At 33.8% G+C, this 22,880-nt stretch overlaps 1 protein-coding gene across 1 annotated transcript in view; it reads right to left on the bottom strand.

Moving 5' to 3' along the window:
• Positions 1 to 1,141: 1,141 nt before the first annotated feature.
• Positions 1,142 to 22,880, bottom strand: part of LOC143909522 (ribosomal protein S6 kinase alpha-5-like) — a 51,907-nt gene continuing 30,168 nt past the window's right edge. Inside the window, exons 8-20 of the mRNA XM_077427533.1 lie at positions 5,187 to 5,359; positions 5,031 to 5,112; positions 4,727 to 4,889; positions 4,509 to 4,639; positions 4,293 to 4,412; positions 4,107 to 4,208; positions 3,874 to 4,032; positions 3,629 to 3,780; positions 3,444 to 3,540; positions 3,257 to 3,359; positions 3,065 to 3,174; positions 2,817 to 2,903; positions 1,142 to 2,744 (exon numbers count right to left, since the gene is read on the bottom strand). Coding sequence (XP_077283659.1) covers positions 1,473 to 2,744; positions 2,817 to 2,903; positions 3,065 to 3,174; positions 3,257 to 3,359; positions 3,444 to 3,540; positions 3,629 to 3,780; positions 3,874 to 4,032; positions 4,107 to 4,208; positions 4,293 to 4,412; positions 4,509 to 4,639; positions 4,727 to 4,889; positions 5,031 to 5,112; positions 5,187 to 5,359 — 2,751 coding nt within the window. The 3' untranslated portion in view covers positions 1,142 to 1,472. The remainder of the gene's footprint in view (positions 2,745 to 2,816; positions 2,904 to 3,064; positions 3,175 to 3,256; positions 3,360 to 3,443; positions 3,541 to 3,628; positions 3,781 to 3,873; positions 4,033 to 4,106; positions 4,209 to 4,292; positions 4,413 to 4,508; positions 4,640 to 4,726; positions 4,890 to 5,030; positions 5,113 to 5,186; positions 5,360 to 22,880) is intronic.

Raw genomic sequence — 22,880 nt, 5'->3', positions numbered from 1 at the left:
ATATTCTATTTTATTTAGCTGAGTATGTATACAAAATATACAAAAAAAGTTTTGCGAGAATAATATTACAATTTTATTAAAAAAAAAAAAAGAAAAAGAAAAGTCAATGATTTAAAAGAAAATGATAAATTATTCGCCTAATTGCTACATAGGCACTTGTATATCTTCTATACATAGTACATATATAATATTTAATATAAAAATCTTTCATCCCATACAATGTTTCAATTTTCAGTCAGCACTATTAAGGCAGGGTATAAATATATACATACGTATATCATATAACATTAAGTATTTAATTGTTCATTTTAATTACATTTCCAATAGAAGAATTGATCAGGTAGTGATGTCTTTGAAGTAAACTTTCGAAAACCAACAATTTGTTTCAAACTATAGTTTATACTACATACACCCCCATTTTAACATTTTGAATATTTCTTTAAATAACGTGCAAAAAACAAAACAAATTCCCATACATATAATAGTCATATATATGTACCATCGCATTGGAGTATAAACATAAGGATGATTTGAATATTGGACTGCTTCAGTTACAGAAAAACAAGCTTGACATAACATCCTCAGTGTAACATCCTCGACTAGATGGAAAAATGGGATAAAACGAACTGGATAATATACTCATCTAATTGATTGCAGTCATAAATTATATTTCATCCATGTTCTTCCAAAAATCGACATTAAACAAAATTAAGCAATAAATTTAATAGCCATCAACATTATTATAGTAATTAGAAACATCATTATAATAAAAACAAATGAAAACATTTAACTTCTATATAATATATAATATGCTTAAAGTACACAAATTTGAAATTTTGTTATAATGCACACTATTATAGACTCAAAGCCTTTTATAGATATCTTCTATCATTTACATAAAAGTAATTTCATATATTTTTACAAGCCTATATTAAACACATTATCGAGACTATGTATTTAATTTTAAACAAATATACTTCATAACATCAATGGTAATGAGTACATATTTTAATTAAAAAATAATTCGAAAATTGTTGTTTGCGAAAAGTAAACGGAATCCAAGTGTATGTATAATAAATATATACATTTAACAGATTACAAAATGGATTTTTTTCATTTGAATCCACTGATTATAATTTTTGATTAATACATTTATTTGTAACATGATACATCAACAAATTTAATAAAAGACATGAGCCATGATAATTACACACAGTATGATATTACGTAGGTATTACATTGTTTTATATGAATTTATTTGAATTGGTCCTTTTTATGTAATGATGTAAAAATTCTTAACCTCTCCATCAATTTCACATGGTGGTTGAACAAAAACAGCGCGATCAAACCAATGAATGGACATTTTAGATAGCCATATAGTATGAGTGCGTAATAAAACGAATAAATTAAATATTTTTCGTTACGAAAATTTGTAGTATGACTAATTACATGAATTTTTTTAAGAATCTTGTTCATCTTAAGCGTCTTCGTTTTCCTTTTGTTCTAGTTGATTTACCTATTGAAGTGCAAGTTTTTTTAGTTGAATTATTTGGAGATGTCTTCATTGCCATTCTTCGTATCGTCTCGGACGCCTCTTGAGTATAAATATTAGATATTAACAACGCAGCACGAGCAGACGCTGCCCTTGGAGAACGTTTCATATCAGCAGCTTCAACTTTAAGTTTTGACAGATCACAACACTCACTTTTGATTGCGTGGGCTAATAGTTTGTTTTCAGGTACAGAATATTGGTCATTAGATAACATTTCACTTGTAATTACAGTATTGGAATTTCCTTTTCTATTACGATTATACCTATTGTTATTTGAATTAAATTTACCTTTGGTAGTTTTAGAATTAACCTTTGAATCATTTTTCTTTTTGATGTTTAAAATAGGTGCCGATTTTTTTCGCTTTCTTCCTCTCTTAACAGCACTGTCTTTTTCAACCTCAAACTTTATGTCAATAGGAGACTCTACCTCTTCCCTAATCTTTCGCTTTCTTTTAGGAAATGCAAGTAGTGATTCAACATAAATTGGAGCTTTATTAAAATTTCTAGATGATCTCCTGACAACAGTCTCTTCCAACTTAATTTTGTTGATAATTGTTTCATTTGTGTCAACTGGGACATTTAATGACGAATTTTTATTTTGAGAGTTATTTAAAGTGGTATCTAAAAACATGAATGAATCTAATTGTGGTTTTCTTCTAGTATATGTTTTTCTGACATCTCCGCTAAACTGAACTTCATCATTGTTAAACACGTGTGCACTATTTTTATTCACTTTCGTTTCCATTTGTCTTTTTTTGGTAATAAATTCTTTCGGCACATTATTTTCATTGAAATAATCATCATTTTCAATTTTAACTTGATGACAATTTTGATTTTCATTTAAATGACTCCTTTCATGTGTTTTTTCCGTTTGGTGATTTTTGTTTATATCAGACACAAAAGTTTTGGGTTCGGCTGTTTTGATGTAAGACATAGAAGATATTATTGTAGGATTTTCCCGATTAATCAAGGAGGAGGCATTCATCGTGTAAGACATAACTTCTAAATCATTTGAATCGATAAATTCGCTATTTAATTCATTCGATGTTGTTATTTGAGATTTATTTAACATTTTTATTGACGGACCTTCACGGTGATTTTTATTTCCATTGAAATTATTGTCGTGCCCGAAGGTATCACTCGGGGGCTGCTGTAATTTTTTACGTTGACTTATTTTGCCAGCAAAAGTATCCTGAAATTAAAATTAAAATTTCAGAACTGGAAATTAAAAACTATTAATCATCACAAAAAAACGACAAAATACCTGACACATGCTTTCAGTTTTTTGCTTAGAATAGATTCGATTTATGTTTCCTTTGTTGTCTGTAGGTGAATTTCTACTTTTATTAATCTGAAAATAATTAAAATAATTTTAAAATCAAATACAACTAACATACACGATAAATAAATGCTATTGCAATTTAAATATGGATTTTAATTTTTAAAGAAAATATAACACTACAACGTGAAAAAAAAATTGAATAAAACTTGTCTAGTTAATAATTTTCTTACCCATGGATGCTTCAACACGCCTTCTCTAGTTAGCCTTTTAGACGGATCAACAGATAAAAGTCCCTCTATGAGATTTTTGGCAGAACTAGATATATGTGACCAAACCCCTCCTAAAGCATTTAAATTTTATGTTAAAACCAATTTAATCGTCAAATATAATAAGGCTAAATAGACTTAAAAAAAATCACACACCATCCCATGATAGGTGACCTTGTTTGATTCTGTCCATAAAATTGATTATAGGTTCATCCTTCGACATTCTTTGAAAGGGAATATGTCCAGCTAACATGCTATACTGAAATCGTACAATAATTCAATTAAAACAATATAATTAAATAAAAAAATAATAAACTGAACAGACTATGACTACAACACTAACCACAATGACACCAAGACTCCAATAGTCGCAACTTTCAGTATAACCATTAACTCCTCCGGTGGCCTTTTCAAGGACTTCAGGAGCAGCATACGGAAGACTAAAATATAACATTATTCAAATCAATAAAAAAATTCAGATGAAAAAATACTACAAAAGTAATAAATATTATATAATATAATACATACCTAAAGCAAGGTGTGTGCATTCCAGAAAGTGAACGAGAATGGTGAACGTCCGAAAATCCATTTGTGTTTTCGATTTTAGTTTGATATGATCGAGCAAAACCAAAATCAACAATTTTTATAACGTCATCAAGATTGTTGGTAAAAATCAGGTTCTGCAAAAATAAATAAAAACATCAATGTAAAACACATACTTTAAGTAAAATTAAATACAAAAATGTAATAATATTAAAAAATATATTCCATACTTCTGGCTTAATATCTCGGTGAACAACACCAAGAGAATGAAGATGTAAAATAGCAGAAAGTATTTGTATTGTAATCTTCACGGAATCACTCTCGTCAAATGGAATTCGTGACAGTAGTTCACCACCACTAAGAAGTTCCATAACAATATAGGTGTAAAGCTAAAACGAAAAATGTTCATTTTATTTCTGGCCCACTTTTCAATCAACCCTTAATTAAGTTTCAAAATATGTACCTCGTCTTCGTATACTTCATGCAATGTCACAATATTCGGATGATTCTGGCTTTTTTTTAATAGACTTACTTCTTGACTGCAATCTATTTTTCTGGAAATAATCTATAAAAACAATTCAAACAGGTAATAAAAAAAAATAATAGCATAGTATATCACTCCATCATTTAAATGTATATAAATTCACACCTTTACGGCGTATTGTTTTCGGGTAACTTTGTGTACACACTTTCGACAAACAGAAAAAGATCCATCGCCTAAAATACGATCACGAAGGTTCAGATCGTATTTAACAAAAAAAAGAGAGTTCTGAAAAAACAAAATCAAATTTGATTATTTAATTTATGAAAATATTTTAATTTCTAAGTATGGTAAATCAAAATACATATTGAAAATAAAATTTACCTTTAATTTACAAGCAAAGAGATTTATAGCATCAGGTTTTACACTTGAGTTTTGCAGAAATTCGCCATCAAGCATATCGGGGTTTAGTATATTTTCAGAAAATAAAATACTGGGTGCAATGTAGGAATAACCTAAAATTATTGAAAATAAATTAACACTGCTACTCTAGTCAATACATTCTTAGGAAAGTAATAGTAATAATAAACAATGATCATTACCATGAAATAATTTTTCATGATCAGGTGGCGCTGTTGCGGGAGTGTCTAGAGGTGGTTGAGTTGTAAATTCTTCACTAAAATTACGAGTATCTAATTCTCCTATAATTGTAGGCTTGAATGGTGCACCAACGGCTTTACGAGCAAGAGCATCCCAGTCCAAGCCCTGAAATCAAACACGGTATTAAAATATTAATAAAATCAATAATAAACATCTTAATCAAAATTTATTACTAAACATTGAACCTTGAGAATTTGATATCATTAAAAAAAAATAAAGTAAAAAACATTTATATCAAAAACTTACACGAAATAATGGATGTCGTTTCAAATCATCCGCATCGGCCTCTCCACCACCGAGACGTAATCTAGGATCTTTGATAAGTAACCTAAAAATACACGAGAGAATAATAAAATTCACATTTAAAAGACAAATATACAATATAGTAAAGAGTTTAAGTACCTTCTGATAAAGTCGCTCATATTTTTACTCAGATGTTCTGCAAGATTCGGCTGTTTTCTAAGGATGCGACGACTTATTTCTGATTGAGTATTGCCCTCCTGATTTTCAGTAAATGGAGATCCTCCTGTTAATAATTCGTATGCTAAGACTCCCACTGACCACCAATCTACAGCCTGTAAAGGAAGACACAAAAATTAATTCAATTTGATACAATATAAAATTTGCCTGACACTTACTCCTTTCAAAAGCTAAAATGACTAACGCTTACAGACTTAAATATTTAATGTTGGTGTCCGGATACAGTATTATATCATTTATTTATATTTTAAGAACTACATATATCTCACCAAAGTCAAAAAATTATCATACAATATTTTTACAAATACATATGGAATTGATTTTCATATTTTTATTTTGGAGTTAATCCTTTTGTCTTTTGTATTTTTTTTTTATATATAATTATTCTTTTGTTCCATCAATATGAGACGCTCAAAGGATGTCTTATGTATGCAAAGAAATTGTATATATATATATTATATGATTATTTTGATATGTTAAAATAAATAGCATAGTTAGTATGATTGGTGAATGTTAGCGTTTGTTAGAAGTACAAATTTCAATACACATATCACTGTTCTAATTACAATAGCATCCAATAGTTTATCGTGGCAGCGAAATGTCAAATCTAGATTTACACGCCACACAAGTCATTTTGAACGACAGTGAGCGAATATTTGCAACAAATAAAAACGAATTCTCAATGAAAACAAAGATACGAAAGAGGAAAAGTCTTGGGGAATTTCATTGGATTTTCCCAGATTCAAAAACGCGAAAGTTTCACATCGAATGGTATCCAAAGTTCGAACGAGATAAAAAATTGTTTCTGCCGTCTGTTACAACGCGTAAGAAAGAGACGGAGAGTCGTTAATCGGTAGCGTTTAATAAAAATTATAACCAGACGCGTTCTAGCTACCAAATTCAGCCAGGCAATGCGAGGCTTTACGAAAAGCTAAATAAAATACATAATTAATTAAAAATGAACTATTCAAAATTGCAACACGAATCTACATTGTACATATGTAATATCACATTTAATTATAAATACGTACATAGATAAATAAACCACACGTCGCTCTTGTCTCAACAAGAACAAAGATAATTAGGAATTTATTCCATACCTAAAAATTAGTGGGTATCCCAATTTTTTTTACAAACGATAACAAAATGTTCATTATTATTCTAAATATGATTTGATTTATCATTTTAAAATATTGTACTTTATTGCGCTATTAATTAACAGAATAAATAACCGATATTATGACCATAAAGTTCGGTTTTTTGGTTAAAACTTAAAATACATGACAGTTTTTACTTATAAATATATATTTAGACATATGGCATATATCCAGGGCCGCCGGGGGGGGGGGGGGGGAAGCTGGGGTTAAAGTTCCAGGGCCCAGACTTCTTGAAGTTTGACTGATCGATATCATCTACATAAAAATACATATTATTTTTATATCCACGCATTATTTGTGTCCATGTGAAATCGCACCTGTTATATCATACTTTATGATTCGATTATTTCAAAAAAATAGCATTTAACATATATGTAGGTGTTTTTCTAGTAGTTCAGATAGATTTTTCGCATATTAAAAATATATCTATAAGATCTTTTTTTTAAGTTTGTCTAGGGCCCGGAACTATTTTTTCCCATGCCAAGGGATTCCTCTCGACGGCTCCGGTTCCACTGTATAATAATGAGTGCATATTCGTTATTGAAATTTGCTTTCAAATTTGAACCATCATGATATAGCATCAATTTGGTATGCTATATCATGGTACCTAGACCGTAATCGGTGTTTGTAAGGAATCAGAGCTCTTGGAAGCATTGATGTATAATACACTAGATGGGCCCAGACGTGTTATTTTGGTCGGAGATCTTGTCTTCACTAACTGAGGGGTGCGGGGGGTTTAACTACCGGGGAAGTTGGATTTTTTTCCCTACGACGCAGCGGTACCTACCTACCTACCTACTAAGAGAAACTGTGCATGCGCCATGTATTTTGCATGCGCCAAAAGGGAGACGAGTATAACACGTGAGGGCGGGTCTAGTATATTATACATCAATGCTTGGAAGTGATTTATTTTCAACATTCATCCGCCCAAGCAACGATGGCTAGTTTTTAATTATTATTATACAACTTAGAATAGATTTGTACATTTAACACTCGGGTATTTTTCCAAACAATGCAACAATATCAAAACTGATGGATGATTAAATTCCAAGACTTTCTTAAACAAAAGAACCCCCATTATGCTTCGCACAGTCCCAGATAAGGACCATAACGATATGCACATGAATGCATTGACGCGTAATAATAATATTCCTTCACTTAATTCACGATAAAATATTGTATATGGTATTGCAATCCTCAATAGACACACACACACACTAATTGAAATACATAATTAATAATTAGCCCGATATGAAACTATCGAGGCGACCTTCGCATTACGGATTCGGTCGGAGAGGGACGCCGCTATAGCGAGACATGAGTTTGTCCCTCTTTAGCAATGCCACTTTCACTGGCGACGAGCAGCGGGACAGAGAGTGAGAAGGACGCGCGTATCCGAGTCCCGTACAGGCGTCCCTTTCGCACCCTGTTGCTAAGTGCTTCCGTACGACCAGGCAAGGTGCAGCCGGGCGCTTCCTCTTGTCCGAGCGTATGGACGAGATGCAACGGTATCGTTGTGGATTCCGCAAAAATTGACACCTTTCCCTGTTAGCCGCCTACACGTTCGCTATTATTTCGTTCAGTCAATAGACCCATACAAAAAATACTTTTTCTTGTAAATATTACAAAACAAGCGTGTGCGTGTAACTTGAGCAGGAATGCAAAGTTCGTAAAATTCTAGCGTTAATGGTTTAAATGACATTAAATAAACAATAAACTCTATAATATACTGTCAAACTAGCAGATATTTATTGTATTTGAATGTTCCGAAGAAAGCAAATTAGCTAGATATCGACTTGGTTAAGCAGTAAATATAGGTTTTTGAGCTCTTTTTCCTATTATGCTGTAGATTAACATTAGAATAATATAATGCTGTGATTACTAACCAAATTAAATTAAATTGTAAAATAGAAAATGATCAGTAGATCAGTAGCTATTAAAATAGATATAAGATGTATTGTGAACATAATTTCGTAATAATAAAAAGCATTTAAAAATCAAAATCAAGCAGTAAATACATTCTTTATTATCTCAGGTAACATATTATGTATATGTACTTTTTTATCCTTTACAATCTTGGTCTTTCAAATTTTAATTTGTTTTAACTGCAAACCAGAGAATCAAATCAATTTTTAATTTAAGGTTGTCTACACTAATACTAATACTATATTTTTTGGCATTTCACTGATCTATGTAGTGTGTACAAAATACGATTGGCTGAGAGGTCGACCGCATACTGCTGTTAATCGCCCTCGAAAAATATTTTCTATGCATATATAAAATAGCCTACATAAATATGTAAATCTTTGTATTTCAGAATAATTTTATGAAAGATTAAGAATTACAGACAGAAGTATCTCATCAGGTATAATTCGGTCTCTATACACATACATACATAATTTATGCAGATTTTATGAAGCTGCATCTTAGTATCAAAAACCCTTTTGGGGGCCCTTGCTGCTAACGGAATTTTTTTGTTAAAAAATATAATTTGACACCAACTGAATAATCAGTATCCGAAGAATTCATTAACTTTTAATTAAAAAGCAAGTACAGCTGATAATCTACTGTACAGAAATGTAGAGGTGATAGAAGGTCACAAGAACAACACAGGTGGGTGTCTGACGAAGATACAGGATAGGAATGTCATTTAACGTGTTCGCCACCATGTACATACTTCCTCAACTAACGGAAGACATCAATGAAACTGAAATTCGCCTCATTTAGCCGATTTGACTATAGAATTTTACCGTTTAGCGGTCAATCGGTGCTACAAAAAAAAAAAAAAAAAAGAAAAAGCAAAAACACTCAACGAACGCGAATCTGACTGTGTGAATCGGAAGACGAAAGTTGTACGAAGGAAAGGAACCGAAAAAGAAGGAGACGAGGAAGAATCGACAACCGGATAGACCCGTTTACAAGTAACGGAGCTGAGATTCCAGCGAGCGGTCAACTGGATTCGGAAGAAATAGAACCTCGATCGGGAACCCATCGACCACCTACCTCTCGTATCTACCTGTGCATTTGCCTGCACATCCGCATGGAAATTGCGGTCAAGCGGGTCAGAAAATCCGTGAGAAGCCCTATGACGGAATAGGGTCGTCGGACAACAAAAGGAGGAGAGGGCAAAACCGTTGCAAGGTGAACCACCCGGGAGCAAAAAAAAAAAGAAAAACACAGGAAAGATGAACCTTTGGAATTCGAATCAAAGGGCACAGCTTACTCAACACAGAAATGCAATATACTCTCAGTTACATCACCGAGCAAAAAGAACGGAAAGAGAAAGTAACCAAAAAAGTCATGTGGCGCGAGCTAGTGTGGTACACACGATCTAGTGATGTTTAGCTAGAGGCCCAGCAAGTCCGTGACCTTCTGACCAATATTCTTTGACCCACATCATAAGAGACAGTGCAGTAAAACACACTTTACAATCGCATAAGAGTTATACAACAATTGACACGTTGCAAACGAACCGACTCCTGCCATAAATTGCACCTCGAGCTATGATAATTTGAACGGCGTTATCCAACTTCCGACGACATTTCTTACATAGATACAACAATGTGATGTGGAATTTGAGAAATAATAAATATTAAGAAAAAAAATCGTTACAAGGTTGAGTACAGCTACGAAAACATACACACATAAGCGTATTATGTAAATGAAGCTTCGCTAATCATTAGATGCATGCGTTCAATTTTTGCGATTTTCGTACACGTATGCGGATAAAGCTGTTTTCGATTCGAAAAGAGCGGTTTATTAATTTTATAATGCAGGCTTTGTGGATTATGATAATTTTATAATCTGACACGCCAATGAGATTGACGTGCACGCACTAGGTACGTTCATATGTACGTATACTCTTCTCGGGCAGTTGATTATATTAAACGGAGACCGCCTGCTACTGCTTTTATTATAATAGTAATAATATTGACGCAATACACTTTCGAAAATCATGAAACTAGAACTGAACTTGACGCACGAATCGCAAGAGTACGCGTGTGCGCGTGCGCAAAAACTGTTATCGTAAAACGCCATAACAACTTTCCACAGCCGTTTAGATCACAAATAGACAATAAACGCATTCAAAAGTTCCCAAGGCGCTTTAATAATACGCAGAAGACACGAGATGAGCTCGGTTCACAGGAATTAAACTAAATTATGTAAATAAATCAGTGACGTCGCGTGGGGACAGACAAACGAGCCAATGCCTGAGGGTGCCACATTCCGAAGGGCAACAAACCTTGCATTTATAAAGCGTCACAAAACAACATCTTCTGATGAAAATTTAAATATTCAACTTGCAAATACTTAAAATTCAAAAAAAAAATCATCTGCGGCGCATTTTTTTTTTTAAATTCTGTCAATGTCTATATATATAAAGATAATTTGATCAGTGATTTTTTTGTTTTTAATAAATTGGCTTCAGTAATACAGAACTGTTTGTGACGTCAAAAATTTGTGATCTGATTTTGAACCACTTCCACTCTTCAGGTTGCTTTGATATTTTACCGACATAACATCGAAGCAAGCTATTGTTTTCAACATGAAGCTAGAGGAGTTTTATCATAAAAATAAAATTTACAGCGGAATCTTGTGTCAGCTCGAAGCAATGACAGCTAGCTATCCATAAGTGGCTTTCTACCGCTCCTTTGCAACTCGATTAAACAGTGGTAAAAGTTACTATTTTCACTCTCATTTAAACTTAAAATTATAAGCTATTGTTTTCAACAGGAAGCTAGAGGAGTTTAATCATTAACGAACTCATTAAAATTTACATCGGAATCTATTGTCGGATCGAAGCAATGACAGCTAGCTATGCATATGCGGCTTTCTAGCGCCCCTTTGCAACTCGATTAAACAGTGGTAAAAGTTACTTTTTTCACTATCATATAAAATTAAAAATATAAGCTTTATTAATTTCTCATATTCTTTTTTAAATTCACTAACAGATAAATTATTTTACGCGACATATGTATATTTTCCAACATTGTACATAAGTATTATAAGCAGAGATCGGATTTGCGCAGATGCTTTTCAAATAACAATAAACCGCTCTATTAGTGTTCAAAAGCAAGAACGAAAAAGCATGGGTTTTCTAATAAATTGACAAAAGTAAACCAATTTTTGTGCGAAAAGCAAAAATCCAACAAGGATATTTGATTATAAGTAGACCTATATGTAGACGTTGGCTTGATGCTCGTCAAATAACAATAGAACGCTACATGAGAATACAAAGCAAGAGAACAAAAAAACATGGTTGACAATAGTGAACCATTTTTTGTTCCAAAAGCATTGATTGTAAGTATTTAACATATTCTACAAATGTATGTACATAGGTAAATATGCAACGAATTTGCGAGAAACTGAGGATGTCGATTTTATTGGGGCCGTCACAACAATTAAGTTATATAAAAATCGTAAGATCTAACAGGAGATAGTCGACCTGGACTAATTAGCAATCTAGAGCGTACCGGCTGGAATTCGAATCTATATGTCTTAATTAGTGAGCCACACTGTGGCTATATTGAAGAACACATTAATGCTTCAAAATTTTGAAACTAATTACCGAATGAACAATTAAAATCTGACAAAACGAGAGGGTGGCGAAAAGTCAAACATATAAGGCTACTATTTATCAAACGTCACCGTCTCCAAAAATTAAGCAAATTTAGACGTGTTTATTAGCCAGTAGCATGGTTCGGTGGTTGGACTTTTGCCTAGCACCGAAAGGCGCCGGGTTCCATCCCGTGAGTTGACCCCAATTGAAAAGAATTTATTCTGAGTATATCTGTAATGCTGCTGGTAAGACCTGGATATTTGTGACTCTAGGTCGATCGTTTCCTATCAGAGTTTGCCAAATTTTCTGATTGTTGAAACGGTTCCTCGATTAAATTGGCTAAAACCTTCCTACTACGTCACCACTATTTGAGTATGATTAATGTACAATAGAATTTATGTACAAGTTAAAATTCATAGATGTCTTGTTAATTTTCGAGTTTTCAGTGTCGCGTAATTCAGCGACTTTACCTGTTAGGCCTTCCTGGTATATATAATAAAATTAACATAATAATGACAATTTTATGTAGAAAAGATGAACGAGTAACGTCTAAAATGAATAGAATTGACGTTATTAAGAAAATACTCCACATAAAGCAAGCATCAGCTAAAGACAATTGAGTTTTTAGGTATATTTGATTTATTCTTTTCAAAAATTATTTTGTTTTTATACAAATTGTTTAAATTTAATTTTCAGTGTTTAGTTGTAGTATCCATTTTGATGGTGAAATTTTAAATATTGAAGGTTTATATCTTCATTATAACTTCATTTTAAATATTGAAGGTTTATATCGATTCCTCGTACGTTATTATGTTTTGCATTTATTTATTGTCTCGTAATTCAGCGACTTATGCAATAAAAATGCTGTATTGGCCAGAAAGACATATCGGGGTTAACCTATTAGGACCTCCTGGTATATATGTATGTATGTATATAATAAAAATAATTACGATTATTTTTCACCATCGAACTATCCGAATCGCGCAAAATGGCAAAGTTTCAAAACGATCGCAAAACTGTAGGAACAGATACTGATTCGTAAGCGAAGTGAAACATAGAAAAGCCTTGTAATAATAAAACAAACAAGTCATTTTGAACTATTCCTAAACGCAGTGTGTACTTCGCTCATTCAAATCATTTGAAATTAGCATGAAAAAAATCCAAAGTCAGATAAAATGCGAGGATTATCACCGTAGATAGTACAAGGTGATTGGTAAACACGCGGCCAACCTCGAACACAGAGTACACAAACAGAAGATCGACGACAAATTGGAAGTGTACCAACGGTGGAAAACTTCAGACCGGATACGGAAATCTGAACCAGACGGGATTTTCCTCTGGACGGAGGTGACCGAAATCGTACCGGTGGATTTTTTCTGGTCTGACCAGATATTTGGAGCTAGCTTGCATACAAAGGTCGCAATCGCGTATACGCACGACCGGCAAATCAGTCAATGTGTGTGTGACTCTGAGTCAGATGTGTTGGAGCTAGCTGCTCGACCCACTGACCCACTTGTGGATCGAGCAACACCGCACTTGAAAACACACACATATATAAATATGTATATTTATACGATTGTGGTGCTGAATTTTTCAGGAGATTCCAAAACGTCCAAAATGTCGACCCGTCGAATAATGGATAAATATACGGCCTATATTTGACGGTTTATTAATTTTTCCATTGTACGGATCGTTCGAATCATGCGACTTATGTACATATATATGTACTTCCTTTGTAATGATTGTGTGTGTGTGTGTTTATTTATGTAATAACTTTGTAAGAAATTTTGCGATTGTTCTAATTGGCATGTACGAATTCGTGTGACTTGTTCGTTGTTCACAATCTAAAAATTAGTTTATAATAAATTAAAAGAAAAAACCTTGGACTCCTTTCCACGGTGGCCAATCATAAAGTCGCATGAACGTAACTTCGTTATATAAGATGTATTATGAAAATCTGTGAAATATCCCAAAATAAAGTAAAAACCATTATTGTAGGAAGCAAGGTTATGCGAGTGGCCATTTATACTGATCAAAATAAAATGTATATTGCCTAACTCGGAAATGAAATACGAATTCAAAAATTTAGTACTACGTATCCAAGCGACTGTTTACATTTAGATATAGATGCTTTAATTAGTTTTAGCATATAAATGTAAAGACTACTATTTTACTCCTAAATATATGTACAAGTCAACAAAAATGTCATCGTTTTATATGTACACGTACATAGGTAGATCTACATAATAGTTGCACTACGTTGCATTAGGCGCGATAGTTTTGCACATGTAAAAAAACGCTAGCACGCCTGATCTATGCTATGGTGACCCGGGCCAAAACTTATCCTGGAGTGTTTTTGGTGATATTTTATCTTTGTATTGACATATATGTGACAATGATCGATAACGGTGATTCCCATATTTGAAGAAATGTAGTAGAATCGTGTTGAAATAATAGATCGTACGAATTGACAAGACACGCCTATCACAGCTGGAGTCACTTAGACGTGCCTTGCCACACTTGAGTGTGTTCTTAACGTTAGTATTTTGATAGTATCTGATTTTAAATATGGGAGAAACCGAAACGGTATTTGGTAAGCTCCAAAAGGAAATATGAATGTACGAAAGAATTCTTTTCATACTGTTGTTTACGTGCAATAGCCGGTCTGTGATGTGCCAATATGAATAGACCTTTAGCACTTGCCTTATTATGCACAAAAAATAATGCAAAATCTGCGAGGATAATATAAAAATCATTTTAGCATTTATTAAACGTCGAATAATATAAAACTAGTGTAAGAAATTAAAAAATAACGGCTGAAATACAGCCGTCATTCCAAGGCGGATATCATTCTCACACTGATATTGATCAATGTTTTTATTTCATAATGGCATAATTCAAATCATAAAGGTTTTGATGAGGAATATATAAAATATAATGACCCTGCATTCAGTGTATTTGGAGAAATAAAATATAAGTCCTGGTCACTCGCTATCCATCTCAGTGCGGCAAGTGTTTACTTACGCGGCAAGTGTATACTTTTAAACATGCTAAAAAAACGCAGCACCCCTAACCCATATTCATGGTGACAGACCCAAAAATCACCCCTGGAGTGTTTTCACTGATATTTTATCCTTGCTTGATAGTGATCGACAACGGCGAATCCCATATTTAAAGAAATGTAAGAGAAACTTGTCTGTTGCATATTTATATACATACATGTGCAACCTCCCAACACACACATTCTGCACGTGCACAGCGGGAAGCCAAGGACACGTGACGTCCCATACCACTCAGTGTGTTTTCGCCTTTAAGAATGACATGAGGATACGCCCATCACAGCTGGTGTCTACCTTAATGGATGTTCATGTATGTATATAGATTCAATGGTTCATTACAGAGTTTCAAACACGTACATACATACCACCCCTTTAGCACTGATGCAAACTTTTTGATACGACTGATTTACTTATTGAACGGAAAAGTCACAAAACAAATTATTGCCGATGTTTCAAAGTAACAAAATGTATTGTATTATTGCTACATACACGTTTCTGGATATCTTCCCCAGATTGTCTACCTCGAGGATTCACCTATTGTCACGTACTCGGCAAGATTCTCAAATGAGGCCAACAGTCACCCAGCAAGTACGTTCAATTAAGAGCTTTTCCGTTGAAGACGGAACAGCCACCTAACAAAAACCGTCACAACTATAAGCATGTGATTGAGTGTGACGAAATATTTTCAGGATTTCGAAATGCGAATTTATTTATGCATACGTGCGAACAATTAACGGTCGCCACCGAATCGAATATGGCCGCGTTATTCATAGGATGCGAGACTTCCAAAACAAAAATAAAACAAAAAAAGAAGACGAATCGTGAATGTTAAATCGACACGGTGGACCCGTGTGGGTATATTGTATGAGTGTGTACATACATACGATCACGTGAAGAAATAATAATTAATTTTCATTGAGCAATGGCAAATCGATCTCGAAATTTATGCTGATATTCAAATGTATAATATCAAACGTGTCATAATATGGCATAGAATATGTTCGTGATGTATGTACGTTGGCGAAACGTACTTCGCCTAATGCGCGTTTCATCACACCGGATCACTCATGTATGTAGAGATGTTAAACGGATAGCAGTTTCAATTTTAGCAATTAATCAGATGAAACCTCACGACAAACAAACGCAAATTGGAAGAACTGAAAAGACAGAGACCGAAATAGAAGAAACGTCTACGTGGCAAATAATAGAACTCTCTGCTCCAGAAGATTTTATTAACGCGCTTTAAAAAACAACGAAGGCAGAATTAATATAAAACTGCTACTTTAAATATATGTAATGTGAAATGTGAATTTACATTACTTTTAATCGAAACATTTCGCCGGTAGCGATTATCCGCTAAAGATACGAGGTCACAGACCCTAAGTACAGTATCTCAACTATGTAAAAACAATCATACTTATCTCACACAATTTTACTTGGAAAAACGCTCTTATCTATTTTGAATACAAATGTGAACTTGGGAGCTTCGTCTTTAGTTTGACGTTATTTGGCTTACAAATGTGATGACGGTTGAAATTTAATGGATAGTTTCAAATTGTGATTTGAATATAATGCTTGCTATTATTATCTACTAGTTTTGGACCCGTTGATTTCAACGGGTGGTTTCGAAAAGGATTTGATACACGAATAATTTCGATTTCGGACGATGGCGTAATTGGTTAGCTCACCCAACTCAGATATACATATAAGAGGATATTTGTGTTCGAGTTCACGGGACACCGCCGCAAGTCTCGACCAAATGAATTTATACAAAGTTTAGGCTTTTTATCGATTCATTATGTTCGGCTAGCGTTAGGACACACACACAGATTAGCGTCTTTATATATATAAAAATACATGTTTGTCTGTCTGTCACGTATGCGTTCCTATACCATTCAACCGATTGCGATGAAACTTACATGAGTTATTGTGTGCATGCCCGCGGTGGTTTCTGTAAAAAAAAATATCGCCCAAAAAGGGGAACGGAAACGGGAAAACAGGAATGAGTGGCATTGCAACGCAATAATTTCAAATGTGTTCGCGTTGCCGGGTCTACGTGACTTGACATAATGTTAAATTACAGAAAACGCAAATATCAGAATGCAAAGATCGAAAATTGAAAGATCTTAAGTCGAAAGATCAAAAAAAAAATGGTGCATGGTAAACGGTACATACTCACTTAATTTGCGCGAGCAGGATACAACAGGAACAAGAGGAACATGCTTTTCCTCCCATATTCTGCGCGCGCACATTAACACGGGAGGAAAAGCATGTTCCTCTTGTTCCTGTTGTATCCTGCTCGCGCAAATTAAGTGAGTATGTACCGTTTACCATGCACCATTTTTTTTTGATCTTTCGACTTTAGATCTTTCGATTTTCGATCTTTGCATTCTGATATTTGCGTTTTCTGTAATTTAACATTCTGTCAAATCACAGAGACCGATAAAATTCATTTTTGACAGAATATAAACGACTTACTTACTGTCGAGATAATACAATAAAAACAAACGATTAAAGCATTAGAATGGCTCTGTTGGAAGAGAAAGGAAAGGTAAAGGGCGATTGTTGTTTATAAAAGTTCATAAACTTTCTCCAATGCAAACCGTAAAGGAAACAGTAAAAATAACTAAAAAAAAAACCAAAGTATTCAAACTAAAGGGTCGCACTAGCCGAACAATGAAAAATTAAAAACAATAAACCCCGACCGGTCCCCAATAAAAAAAGCTCAATTCACTCCACATGGAACAATGTGCAAGAATTTTCTACATCCAACTTCAAAGTTTGTGAATATCGCTCAATTATTCAACTTTTCCCCAGCCCCTGTCGTGTCAAGACCTATCTCAACCCATTGTGACGTGACCTAGCAGCCAGGGGGAGATTATTTATCGACCCAAAAACTCGCCAACCTGCCACCAATCCAATCCACCTATTCGAATTTGCCCCACCGAGTTCGCTGCTACTAAAGTTCGATTCGGAGATGAATGAATCGGAATGAGAATTAATGTGTGTAATTTGAACCGGTGAATACCACACTTAATAAGAGCGAATGCACATTGTAATCATTTAATCAGAACAGTGCGGATGTTACAATGTGATAACGGGCAATCTAGAGATTCTTGACACACGATCGGCGACTGCGTGTATTTTATTTTGCTTTTTTTCCGATAAATTTCGCGGAAAGTGAAAATGCGATTAGCTGTAACGATCTAATAAATGACAACAGTCGAATCGGGGACGAAAGCGGAAGAGAGTAATAGTGAGAACAAACAAGAAAAAAAAAGAAAAGGCAAATATGTACATATGTACCAATACAAAACGGCATTAGGTACACACTGGGTATACATATGATGACACACGAATTGACTAAACATTATATGTAGTTTAACGACGGAAAAATGATCGACCATTTCATATTTAGTCTCAATTTATATTCAATTGCGTAACTAGAAGTAATAGTATCTGATTTATACAGAAAACTTAGCTGCGTAAGGGAAAAATTCAACCTAAAATCCAGTAGCAGAAGAAAAATTTTAGTCTGTCTCATTTCTAGATAGTATATGTATGAATGTACATACTAGTGGACGGAGGAAAGCTACCAAAAGATAAGAAAAACATATCAAATTTGGCGGTTCTATTTATATATTGAAAACTAATTGAAAATTGACGGTTCTACATATATTGAAAATTGCAAAGCAGACAAATTCACATTTTTGTACAAACATATGTATGTACATATGTTAGCACTTGAATCTAGGACACGGAACCTTTCCAAAATTATTTTACGTTTTAATTTAGAATACCGTGAGTTATTAAATTGAGAAATGAGGCTTAGCATATTGATTTTGCATTTGAGCCCTTCGATCTAGGGCTCCGAGGTTTTCCGAAACTCAAAATAGTATGGCATATTTGATGATATTGCCAACGTCGAAAATTGAGGCCGTGATTCGCCGACATGCAAATATTTTATTTTATTAAGTACGTGTGTATATTATTATGACTATAAAATGTAATTTAATAAGAAGGTATTTTTAGGAGAGATGAGGATAAGAGAAAAAAAGTATATTTTTGAAAGAAAAATTGAGAAAACACTACATATGTATTGAGTACGGGAGGATAGACGGATTATTTCGCATATTGTTATCGCACACACAACAATCGTTGTCACGAAAATCGCGAATACGGAATATGTGGCACTCGAGTTCTCGTTAGTAAGATAGTTCGCGTGTGCAACACTCGATGGATGGAATTTTCGGGTTCCAGATGTTCCGTGATCGAGATTTTAGTAACGTGTGTGGAATAATCACCGAACCGTACGGGAAGTTTGTTATATTTAACTTTATGCAACCGAATGCAACTATTTTAAGGACTCAAAATATTGAAAGCATCGGACGTACTAGTCTTATAAACTATAACCGTCATTAGCCCTTTGACCGCGTCACCAAATTTAGCGAACATGCCCTGTACGCGGCTGCTTTTTTGCGGATTTTGTTATCGCGTTTTCGACTATAAATATAGGTTATAATATTTTTTTGAATTTTACAACCTATATATTTTTTTTGACTACTGCCATCTATTGAATTTGGTAAAGTATACATTTAGTAATATTTTCAACCAAGTTATAAAATGTTAACACAATATACGGCTCTTATACAGGTTGGAACTTCCAAGACATCTATGCGAGTCTCGCGCGCTGAGGGCATGTTCGCTAGGACATGTATAGTAGTCGTACGCGGTGGAAAGGTTAAGCTTTATTAAGGTCAAAAGGGAGTTTAATTTTTGTTATCGTTCCGTTATTTTGAAAATTTAATTCCGTTACCGTTCGGCCATTTTGATTCCTGAAAAAATATATTTTCATTTAAATCGGAAAAAACACAAAACACATATTATTTTATAATTTTGTGAAAAGTATTCAGCTCTATGGCAAAAACGTTTTTTTTTGTTAATTAATTTTGCGCCCACGTGAAAGATATCAAATTATGAGTATGTAGATATGTTTTAATTTTTTTTATATATAAAATATATTATATAACAATTTAGTTTTATCCTGCATGGATATTTCGGCGCGGCATTGTTGGGGTTCCGATATTATACATACATTCTTAATTTTATTTTTATATTTTATTATAGACGGCTGTTTACACGCAATTGACAACAGTACCTTGACTTTGAAAATTTTTAAATTTACAGTTCAAAGCTGTGTAGTCAAAGCAAATTGATAATAAAAATTTTATTGATCAAAAAAACGACAGATTTTTTATTATAGTAAGAGGGTGGGGGGATAAGTTTTAATTTCTACTATGAGAAGGAAATTTTTCGTTTGAACAAAGATGATCCACATTCGGGGAGAGCTGCTTTATTCTTATAATGAAACGGATATACATAGTCAATCGAGCAAGTGGAAAAGCGGCATTTTTGGAAGCGAGCGACAACTGGTTGAGCAGAAAAGTAACGACGTGTACACACATGTACATATTATAATAGTAAGAGCCGCAACACGACGAGCAACGGAATATCGGTAAAACGGGAGAAACACAACGGCAACAGACATAACGGATCTCGCGGATAAGCAACCAACCGTGCGAGAAGCCATAACCCACTTACGCGGTTTTCGCGGGCATTCTCGTCATCGCCGCGATTATTTCACTGGCCGCGTCCACACTTGGGAAAGTGAAAAATGCGCGCAAAACGAGACCTAGATGTCGCGTACCAGAAGAAGTCGATGTGAATTTTAGTGAAGGACTTTCGCTTGGAGCGAACGAAATCGAATCGTTCACAGACCATCATATGCCCGTTAGTTACAAACATTACTAACAAACAAACCAGTAGATTCTATGACAGAATCACTAATAACACACTTGTGAAGAGTCTCGGTGATTGCAACAAAATTTCTATACCCTTCAGTTATAAACACAGATTACCTAAACACAATCTGCTTTAGATCGCCGACTTTAATTAATATTATGTATTAGATATATTATGAGCATTTATAAGAATTGTAAATAGGTTTCTGAGCTCTTTTTCCTATTATGCTGTACACTAACATTAGAATAATATAATACTATGATTACTAACAAAATTAAATTAAAATTGAAAAATAGAAAATGATCAGTAGATCAGTGGCTATCAAAATAGATATAAGATGTATTGTGAACAAAATTTAGTAATAATAAAAAGCATTTAAAAATCGAAATCAAAATATGCGCGATGACAGCCGACAATTCGGTAATAATGTCTCTTTCTAAAACACCTTGACTGGAAAACCCATGTCGATATTCGACCAACCTTGGGGTGTCGTGCTGGTACGAGACTGGCAATTATAGGGATGCCTAAAGCATGCCTTTTTCAGAGTTTTCTTCATGCGCTTTTGAAATGAAACGATGTCGTGACTGTGAAACGTCCCGCTTTCATACCGGGTACCTCACGAAAAAGGAACAAACATAATAAAATGACAAAAGTGACACGCGACAACGTTATCTCAGCATTAGTCGACGTCGAAGGAAAATATACGGGAAAGAAAATATATCGTGGAAAAATGCATTATGTGGGTCGTACGTACCCGTCGCAGTGAAAGTCGGCGCAATCGTTGTTGAATAACAAAGTTTTTGCATTTCAAATGTCGATGAGCAGGTCTTAACCCGGTTAGAAAACTTACATATGTACATACATACATACGATCGAGCGCAGGTTCTATACATGCAGGTACGTAAGTACTTACATATGTATGTTTTCGGGGAAAACTCATCACGTATAAAGCTTCGATCCGATTCCTGAGAAGATGCTATCGACAGTGAAATCAATAATGACTAATATACAGGCTTTTTTTCGTGTGAGCCAGAAACCGAAACTTTAATATTTAATATACCAAATTGTGCCGTCAGGTGTGATAACCTCTGATACCACGTGCAACTCAGTCAACGTGTCGTATTGATTAGACCACGTGAAATTTTTCGCGGAAAAATGAGCGTAATTTTTCCACCAAAGAACCGTCAGGTTTTTTTTTTTTGATTAAAGAAAAACGGGATTTTGACCCAGATGTTGGGTTTGTTTCGCGTTACAATAACGTCGCATAACGGAATGTTAATAACACCTAGCATTGCCGGACTTCAGTGAAAGTTGAAGTCGTTTCATTAAATAACCAAATATTTGTCAATGGAATATATGAACATACATATGTATGAACATACATACGAGCAAGATTGTGACATAAATAGTCTAATTCCTAGAACCGATATTATTTTATTCTGCTATACGTATATCCTACATATATTTGTTCGAATTATTTAATACAAAAATAATATGTCAAAATCGGTTTTTGGAATTAGAAATGCCTGAAACAAATGCCTGGCATTTGATTTGAACATGTAAAATAAAAGAGGAAAGTTTATTTTAAGCATTCATAAATTTATCTCTCAAATATTTGAACTAAGCAATAAAATTACATTTGTTCAAACTTTGTATGAATGATCCAAAACTAAGCATTTGGAAACGTAAATCGTTGAAATACCTAAATATAGCAAAAATAAAAGGCTTTTTTACAATTCATCGTTGATATAATTTTTTTGTTAGCACATACGTACATATAAGCATTGTAGAAGTTAAGAGAAAGCAGAGTGTTAAAGAAAATCATTTGTTATTGTGCAACAAGCGAATAATGTTAGAAAGTAAGAAAATATAACGATTCACAAGTGAACAAATTCATACTGAAAAATATATAATGCCACATCTGAGAACTGAAAGACAACATAGTTATGGTTTGTCGTTTGTATTGCATTACAATACTTATAAACCTTCATAATACAATACGATATGTATTCATATTATAAAATTAAAAGCAGTTGTA

Source organism: Arctopsyche grandis, chromosome 3 (genome assembly GCF_051622035.1).
Source record: "Arctopsyche grandis isolate Sample6627 chromosome 3, ASM5162203v2, whole genome shotgun sequence".
NCBI lineage: Eukaryota > Metazoa > Arthropoda > Insecta > Trichoptera > Hydropsychidae > Arctopsyche > Arctopsyche grandis.
The sequence above is the reverse complement of the archived record's forward strand: the minus strand, read 5'-3'. Positions and strand labels throughout refer to the sequence as shown.